The following is a 9,769-nucleotide window of genomic DNA, read 5'->3' on the forward strand; positions in this document are numbered from 1 at the left end:
TTTACGTTTTGGAAATGGGAGGAGATCCTCTAGGCTAACCGTTAACTGGTTTTCAGTAGAGGCCACTATTTTTTTCAGCCCAAACACACACTCCAGCTGAGTCAAAGGGAATTTTCACTTTTTCTCTATAATTAACTCCCACAGACTTATGGAACATAGGTAAAATGAATCTAGTTGAAACATCACTACTAGAGAACTGGTCACAAGTGAGATTAACTAAAGAAAGTATATTGTTGTCATGTTCACTGCTCCCCTCAGAATGGGCATCACCTTTAAATGATTATGCGTTCCAATAAATAAAAAAAATCCAAAAGCATTCTTACCTTATCCTCCATTTACTAGATGAGTCTCCTTTCATAAGGAACTGGCAGCAAGGAGCAATTAGGCACAAGACAATCCTGGAAAAATCCCTTCAAGATTTCCTCCCTGGCAATTGGCTTAGCTGAAAAATGCCTTTGCAGATCAAACAGCTCTTGCTGCCTCGCTCTTAAGGGTCTGTGCATTAGATTCCAAAGTGACTGACTATTGCCATATCATTTAAACTGGAAATTATATAATTTATTTGAATGATTTTTAAACTAGAATTTTTTTTTTTTTACATTTCAGTTTATGAAAGAGTTAAAATCAGTTCCAGAAGAGTAGCCATATTAGCCTTCTGCAAGAAAAACAATGAAAGGTCTTGCGGCACCTTAAAGGCAATGAAAAGTATTATAAGCTTTCATGTAGTACTGAAGTCTGTTGAAGCTTACACCAAAATAAATTTGTTTGTTGTTATTATTTAATTTTATAATGTATATAAAACAGAGATAACCATTATAACAACAGGCCAACATTAAAAGGTGAAAAACAAAACTATAAAATAGGCACGTAGAATGAGTAGTTGCACATGAGTTAACATAACAAAATCCAAGTAAAGACTATCAACTTTATCAGATCATCAAGTATTTTTTTAAATAATATTTATTAATAATTTAATAATTACATAAAGAAGAAAAAGAGTTAAACAAAGCAAAACAATACAACACAATACATAAAAAGCAAAAAAAGAAAAACACTGCTTATCTTAACAAAACAAAAACAAAGACAAAAACAATAAAAAACACATCCAATATTTTCATAACTTGTCTTTCATTTACTTGTTTCGACGACCTCCTCACACCTCCCTTTTTTGTATTCTAGTTCAATTAGCTATTTCAGCAAATCCTTTCCATCTTTCCCAGTTTTTGTCCTATAGTTTATCTTAACACAATCTAACCTTATTTTTTTCCCTTTGGCCCATTAACAGTCTATTTTTACTTAATTCTTTATAACATTTCTGCTAAAGCCATATAACTTCATTCCAGCATCCTTCTAACATTCATTAGTTTTACAGTGTTTCTGTAAATAGTCTTTAAATTTTTTCCAATCTTCTTCCACCGACTCTTCTCCCTGGTCTCGGATTCTGCCAGTCATTTCCGCCAGTTCCATGTAGTCCATCAACTTCATCTGCCATTCTTCCCTGGTGGGTAAATCTTGTGTCTTCCAATACTTTGCGATAAGTATTCTTGGTGCTGTTGTAGCATACATAAAGAAAGTTCTATCCTTCTTTGTCACCAATTGGCCGACCATGCCCAGGAGAAAGGCCTCTGGTTTCTTCAAGAAAGTATATTTAAATACCTTTTTCATTTCATTGTAGATCATCTCCCAGAATGCCTTAATCCTTGGGCACGTCCACCAAAGGTGAAAGAATGTACCTTCAGTCCAGATCATCATGTATAGTTCCTTATTTGCCAGGCTTGTGACAAGGGTTATCTTGAAAATAATGGTTCCACTGTATATGTCATAAAGGAATGCCAAATCATATAAAACATACCTGGAGCTTCTAGTCCTTGTCAAAGTCTCAAATTATGCACGATTTTCATTATAGTTATATTCCAGAGCGAGCAGTACCAAATGTCCAGTGCAAGATTTGGGGCCATTTCCCATTGAGTTGCAATTATTTTTCCAGAGTTTTAACGAACAAACTACATGATGATTTTGATACAACTTTCAAAAAATGGCCAAAATTGTAACGGTGATGCACCTACTAGGGAATAGTTGATTTAAAGTATTAGTATGAAGCCTGAAAAAATAATATTTGTGTGTTGAGAAAGAAAGAGGCAGAAATTGTATGTTAAATCTGAGGTGGGTTGTTGCCAACAAAAGCTCTTCTCGTGCTGTATTAAGGTTGCAGTACTGAACATACTGTACTTACCACGGAGCAGTAAAGCCTATATGTTACGCACTTACTAAAATTCCCTCTTCCACACAACTGACCACACCTGCATAAACTTCCTCTTCCATACTCCAGTGTTAAAGGTACAGGAACTCGTCCTCTATTTGACCTGAACACTCTAGGAAGAAAGTTCCCTGAATCTCTGTGGGACTTTCCCCCAACACAGGATGGCACCTGTGGCCTTTGAGCATTGTCTCAAGACAGAGTTCAATATACAGGAAGTGTAAAAACACACAGAATACTTATTGCAATCAATTAAGCATTAACAATACAGTCCCGTAAAGAGATGATAAGTCTCTTACTAATTATCTAATGGAAGGGAATTATCATCGTAATGTGTCGCCACCTACCACTGTTGATCTGGGGCCAGGGGACACCCAGTCCTTTATGTGGGTATTTTAGCAGGTACCACAACAGTGGTGAGTATATAAAGAATCCACTTAGGCACCAATATCACCGACAGTTTTCAACAATAGTTTTAACAACTGTCATCTCTATGAGCTTATTTGCAGGACTAGAGGTCAGTTCTCGGATGCATCAAAAGTATTAAGGAAAACATCACCTACAGTCAGCCACTCTGTCAATTTCTAGAAAGGAGTACAGTGGTACCTCAGGTTAAGTACTTAATTCGTTCTGAAGGTCTGTACTTAACCTGAAACTGTTCTTAGCCTTAAGCACCACCTTAGCTAATGGGGCCTCCTGCTGCTGCCGCGCCGCCGGAGCACGATTTCTGTTCTCATCCTGAAGCAAAGTTCTTAACCTGAGGTAATATTTCTGGGTTAGCAGAGTCTGTAACCTGAAGCATATGTAACCTGAAGCGTATGTAACCCGAGGTACCACTGTATTTACACAGTTCAGGCATGCATTTCTAAAACAACAGGTGCAGGGGATTTAGGATCATATGAAGCTGTGTTGACTGACTTCAAAAGCCTCCCCCATAAATCCAGATATGCATTAGCTTATTGCGTTAACTTAGTAGTGAGTTATGACCAACACACTCTTCCTTTTTCAGTGTTATTTCTGGTTAAGGAGAAGGGCTCAGGGCTCAGCTTCTAAAGCCATCATCACTCAAATGAAGTACTGATCACTCATTGTGTAGTTTTACTAGGGCACCAGGTGATGTCACCGTAAAATGAGGGAGACCTCTGAGCATATCCAGAGTTGTTTGTTTTTTTACCACTGAATTTACCCCACGTTATGTATCTAAAATAGGGGTTAAAGCTTACAGGTCGGGCGGCGTGAATTCCAGGCCGTGCTGAGCCCCGGCACCTTTTGTTTTGAAATAAGTGAGCCTTCGAAAGGCGTCTGCTTCCTATTGTACCGCGTTTGGGGGGGGGGAAAGACCCTTGAATTGCCAGACGGAGTTGCGGGGATCAGTGGAAGGGCTCACAACAAGGCAGAGGGCGGGAACGAAGCCGATCCGGGTTTTAAAAAGCCCCCAAGAGGTGGGGCAGGAGGCAACGCGACGTGTGGGAAGGAGGAGGAGGAGGTCTGCAGGGGCTTCGCCCCGCCCCGGCTGGAGCTCGGCGCCCACATAAAAACCCTCCGCAGGCGCCTCCACGTTGCATCTCAGGAGCAGCTTCGGAGGGAGTCGGGGGCTCGCCGCGCGATTAGACATGGGCACGGCACTTGCTACGCGGCTCGGCTTGGGGCTTTTGCTCCTGGCGCTGCTTTTACCCACTCAGGTGAGCGTCGGCAGCGATCTTGGCGTGGCATCGTCCTCATGACCCCATACTCTCTAATCTAAAGGGTCGGGGGATCCTGTTTTTCCCTCCTGTTTTTCCTCCCCGCCCCCATCCCTATTCTAGGTTACTGTTGGGTTCTCGACCCGACCCCCACGCTTTGCGCTTTCCATTAATTCCTTTTGGCTGTGCATGTGTGAAAGGGATGGATGAAATCTCATCCCGAAGACTCGCTCGCCCCCGGACAAAGTCGCCTTGGGGATCCCGGTCCCGTCCGAGTTTAGAGCAATCCACTGCCTTCTCCTACAATGCGCGCACAATTGTGGCATCCCCAAGCAGGGCGGATTCTACAGTGCTGGCTTCCCAGAAGGTCCTAAAGTTGTGCGATGTTTCAGGGCGCTGCGGTCGAGCCCTAAATATTCACGCTTTTCTCCCTGTCCTTTCCAGATCTCAATTTTTTGGGGAGGCTTGTCTCTCGAGACAGACGGATGCCAACAATGTTAACTCTGCCATTGCCTACCACCTGTTCTTTTGCCAACTAGGGTGGATTGACTTGGCTCGTTTTCTTTTGAAATCCGTGTTAAATGGCACTTCTCTCTCTTATGTCTGCCACCTAGAGTGGCTGGGGCAACCAAGTCAGATTGGCAGAGTACAAATAATAAAAGTATTATTATTATTATTATTATTATTATTACCTCCTCCTATTCTTCTGGATATGAGATCCTGATAGGAGGCTTGGGGCACTAGGCTTGCAATATTCTGCCACACCTCAAACAAAATACAAATGGGTGCCACCCATATCAGTGAGGGTTCAGAACACCCTCCCTTGGGTAGCTTTCAATGTAAATCCTCAGGGCTACATTGTTGAGCTGTTTAATGTAGAATTTGCACTGTGTAGACAATGGGGAAAGGTAGGACATCTTGTTGCAATATGAATCTCATTTAGATTATCCAAGGATGGATATAGAAAGATCTTAAATTGTGGCAAATGTAAGAAAATGGGTCTTTTGCATGATGGGTTTCCACAGGAGGAGGCAACCATAATTCCCAGTTTTCTTGTTTTATGTAAGTTTTTAGAGTCTAGGATATGAGGCAGACTGTACAGATATGACTCTTATTGTTTCGTGTGCAAGATGCTAGTCTGCTTCCCTTTTCAGTGTTTTACTCTTCCCCTCCCTGGGAAAATTCCTGCAGACACCCAGTATTGATTTCTCTCCTCTTCATTTACCTAGCTTCTGTCTGCTTTTCTTCAGTTAGGTACAGACAAGTGGCTGTTTAAAATACTCTCAGTGTAATCCTAGGCACATCTACTCATAAGTAAGTGTTACTATGTTCAGTGCAACCTACCCTTAGTAAGCGTGTTAGGTTGCAGACCCATTAGTATCCCTATTTGCAATTTAGTAATCTGCCTCTAGGCACTGCTTTGGAACCATAAAGGCACCTTTCTTCTGTCTTTGTTTAGTAATCAAATACCTAAAATATAAAGGAGCCTAGGGATGTAAATGGAGACTTTTTTAAAAAAAAGATGTCAAAGATGTCAAATATGCCACAGCTAGAATAAAAGAAAGCTGTGTACACACTATACATTTAAAGCACAGCTCTTCCCCCACACCCCCTCTCCCGCCAGTGCTGGGAACTGTAGTTATTAAAGGTGCTGAGAATTGTAGCTTTGTGAAAGACGAACCACAGTCCCAGAATTGGTGGGTAGGGATTGTGCTTTAAATATATGGTGTGTACTCAGCCTGTGTTTCAGGGCAGGCTGTTTCTGTAATAAAGGATATCGGCACACAGTTTTACCACTTAAGGAATTTGGAATGTCTGTTGGCTTTCAGTGTTAGTTTCGTTCCACATTCTGCTCCAGAGTTTTTTTGCTGGAGGTGAAACAGTTGGCTGCTGGCTATAAAATGACAAAAGCTGCAGTGAGTTAGTACTTCATGCAGCCAGCTACAGAAAGAAGGATGAGTCATCCGTCATTTGCCCCAAACAAACAAAAAATTGAAGGGGTAGGACAGAGCTTGAAGCAACTTTGGCCAGGAGAGATGGGTTAGCTGGTATAAGGCAGCAAAGATAGTAGGCAAGGCTTGACTGCCATCCAAGAAACAACTTTTGGAAACTGTATTTGAGAAGCTTTAAAAGATCCATTGTGAGACTAGATCTGCTTTTTGAAGCTGCTTTTAGAAAGCAAACAAAATTTGCAGGTAGGTGTGCTGCTCTGTTAGGAAAACACTAGGAACTAGCAGCAGCAGCCAAATACTGAGCATCTCAACTCTTCTCCCATAAAAGAACTCCTGAAAGCAATGTTTGATATGAAGGGGTGCAGCAAAATGCTGGTCTCCTAAGTACAGTACTCTCCACTTATGCCCCATAGACTGTCTGCCAGCATAGACCCTCTGGGGATGAAAGTCAAATGCTAACAGATGCCATGCATTCTTGTTGCATTCTAATGATAAAATTCTATACAGTAAGCTACAGATCTCTGCTGCAAGCTGCTTAAAGCACATTGAATTTTAAAGACAAAACAGCCTGACTGTAGGACTGCAGCCTTGATTCCCCCCCCCCCATAGAATTGTAGAGTTGGAAGGGATCCCAAGGGTCATCTGGTCCAACCCCCTGCAATGCAGGAATCTCTGCTAAAGCATCCATGCTAGTTTGTGTTACACAGACTCCATTGCAGCCATACAGCAAGTCCACCTTGCTATCTCTTTTGAAACTTTGTGATCTACATGCTTGCTTGGTGGAGCTTGCTTGAAAGTAACTGATATCCAAAACAGATTGGCTGAGTTACATTGACTTGAACTTGTATTAATAAGTGTGGCTTAAGAGGCACATTTCAAATCGTAATGCCTGCAACAGCAATCTGTTACTGCTTATTATAGTGGAAAACCTCAATTTCCTGTATCTTGCGATCCAAAGCTATTTGATACATCTTCCCAGCTTTCAGACATACGAAACACTCCTCTTGTAACCGCTGGAGACTGACACTTTCATTCTGGAATAGCTCTCCAGTATAAATAGTGCCACACTGAAACCCTTAGCACAAAATTACCAGCTAAGCAGTGCAAAATACTACATGAAAGACTTGGAACTTGACTAGAAAGACAGTTATTTCTGTGTGTTCCTTCTGTCTCTTTGTGACTTGAAAGCTATTAAGCTAGAGACAGAAAGAAGATGGCTGTTCAGAGATAGGATAGTAGTCGTGTGTGTATTCATCTCACTTGAACTATTGGCAAAACTAGTCTTTATGATTTTGCTATATCCTTTTTTTTAAAGCTGTGTGACAAATAGTGACCAAAACAAAAGAAACCTGTGTGTTCCACAGAAAGCAAAGTGATTTTCAAGCCCTTGAAATTGCTTAGTATTGTCCCTAGTCTTAAGAGCTGACACCTCATTCAGTCAGCCTTGCTTCCAATTGCATGGCACCTTGTTAGTCCTGCTTTAGGCTCTAATTTATTCATTAAAATAAATAAATCTGTATTACCATTTGCACAAAATGTCCCAAGGAAGCTTAACATCAGGACTTGCTTCTGAGCAGGCAAACAATTATATTAGAGATGGATCTTCTTGGACAGGCGTTGTCGCTCTTCTCATCGCACCCATTTAAAGGTAGTAGTTTTCCTGAACTGACAGATGAAAATACATGCGGATATGCCCTTGAAGGCAAAATGCAAGTTGGAAAAGGTATTAATTGTGGCTTTACAGTCTTTTCTTTCTTCATATTTAGACGAGTGGCGGTAATGGAACAACTCCATCGGCTGCAAACAATAATTCAAGTCCAACGTCCGCACCACTTAGCACACTGAACAATACCACCACCAAGGGACATGGAAGCTCTCTTCAATCAACTACAGGCCTCTTCATTCTCACAATCTCTCTTCTATACGTTTGTTAAGAAACCCTGGCTGGGAAACTTCCACCATTCCCTACCCAGTGCCCTGAACCATCTGAGATGGCTAGACCTTCCTATCCCAGCATGAAAAAGAACCACAGAATACCTGCATCAAGTCAGTGCAGTTTACGCTACAGTTCAGTTACTGGTACCAATTGGACTGAGAGTCTTATAAGAGCACCTGATGATCCAAAGCCATTTCCCCTGAAAATCAACCCTATGACCATTCAAGATTTGGAAGGCAGTGGGGTGGGCTCCAGTCTTCAACTGCTGGAATTGGAAATACAAGACAAAGAAGTACAACTTGACTGGCCGTGGATAATGACTACCATGAAAAACATAGGAGAAAGATAATGAAGATATGCAAAATAAGGACTCTTTAATTTGAATGAAAACGAAGCTTCGAAAACCACTAGAAAATACAAATGGCGCTGGTTCAGTTCACTCAGTTTCGTATGTAAGGATGTATCCAGCAGACACAGAGTTCCATCCAACATTTTGCTTTGGAATTTCCAGCTTCAGTTGGGCAGATCTTATTTTAAGCCTCAGTTAATGTGTGGCTGTTCTAACTAAGCCTATGTAGTTTTAAAATATATTGGAAAATTACTTTTACTGTGGTATTTCAGGTTTTTCCCCATTTTACTAAAGCTATAAGTGAACCATATGTGCCAGCAAAACAAGTTATTTGGCAAAGCAGTGGCAAAAACCGCTTGAATAAAACTAAACAAGGGATCAAATCTCCACTGCTAAACTTGAAATGCTATTAATTTTTCATTATCATAGTAGTCGCCTTCTAAAATAAAGCCTCTAGAGTCATTTCCAGAAGTCCATTTTGATTTGGTGCAATTTGTATTTTACTCTATTTTATGCTTGAAATGTAATGTTGGGGCAGAAGAATTGAGAGTAGCTTTTTCAAACAAAAGTGGGAAGGGATGAAGTCTTCAATCATCAAGAATTTTAGAAAATGTCTCAATGATTGAAACCAAATAACACTTGCACAGACACATTTTAGGTAAGTAAGTGTACTAGATAACAAATAATTTGAACTAAAGCTGGCACTAAGATGCAGGCTGAACTAAGTGCTTGGATTTTCAGAAATATGGAGAGGCTTGTTGACAGTACTATGTCCATGTAGAGTCTTGTCCTGTTCTCCTGTGGAATCATAGCTTTTAAAGAGAACCCATCCTTTGACTTGGACAGTTTACCCAAAATCTAACAGTTTGCATTGTTGAATAACCATGTGGTAAACTCCATAAAATACTATGGTAGGGTATATGTGCACTTCTTCCTTTTTTGTATCAAGTACACTGTTTTGATTTTGTGACTATGTGATTATGCTTTAAATTTAATTGGGCAAATTGTAAATAAAAAAACCCCTGATCTAAGATTTGTGTATTCTAGCATTTCTTCAGCACTTTACCATAACTAAGTTAGAGCAAACAGATGCAGAAGAAGGAAGGCTTTTTGCATTCCAGCAGAAAATGCCGATACCTCTTTCTGGCCCTCTTGTATGTTGGTGACATCACACATGGGAGAAGCTGCCCATTTTCTTTAGGATGCTTTGAAAGGTATAGTCATGAAGGCCCTGCAGTATGTAATGTTGCAACTGGTCAATTAAAAGCCAGGCAAATGGAAGATGACTCATTGGCCGGCTGATAGATTGCTAGCTGCTAACGTCAGCATTATTCTGTTAGGGGCTTCTGTACCTCTGACCACTTACATAAATGGCTAGAAACTCCACAAAGGCTGCTTAGATTCCTGAATCCACCTCCCGGAATTCCCCTTGCCCCTCTCAAAGATTGTCAATGGCACAGGAATACTGTCAGGTTGTCTATGTAGGTAGCTCCCCTACACAATCATAAATAAAACTTGGTTGTATGACACATGACTTGCACTAAATAAATAAATAGTCCAGTAGCGCCTTGGAGACCAACTAAGTTTGTTCTG

General features: G+C 40.9%; 1 protein-coding gene across 1 annotated transcript; it reads left to right on the forward strand.

Annotated features, from left to right (window-relative positions):
- Positions 1–3,785: 3,785 nt before the first annotated feature.
- On the forward strand, positions 3,786–9,207 carry CD24 (CD24 molecule). The gene is made up of 2 exons (XM_082216575.1): positions 3,786–3,939; positions 7,658–9,207. The coding sequence occupies exons 1-2, from the start codon at positions 3,871–3,873 to the stop codon at positions 7,823–7,825; spliced, it is 237 nt and encodes a 78-aa protein (XP_082072701.1). The 5' UTR covers positions 3,786–3,870; the 3' UTR covers positions 7,826–9,207.
- The last annotated feature ends 562 nt before the right edge of the window (positions 9,208–9,769 follow it).

Source organism: Podarcis vaucheri, assembly GCF_965113315.1.
Source record: "Podarcis vaucheri genome assembly, chromosome: 3".
In the NCBI taxonomy this organism is placed as follows: Eukaryota; Metazoa; Chordata; class Lepidosauria; order Squamata; family Lacertidae; genus Podarcis; species Podarcis vaucheri.

Bases quoted from the DNA above. Each gene is read 5' to 3' on its own strand.
- CD24 (XM_082216575.1), top strand. From the start codon at position 3,871: ATGGGCACGGCACTTGCTACGCGGCTCGGCTTGGGGCTTTTGCTCCTG. The intron at 3,940-7,657 runs GTGAGCGTCGGC...CTTCATATTTAG, and splicing joins CGCTGCTTTTACCCACTCAG to ACGAGTGGCGGTAATGGAAC.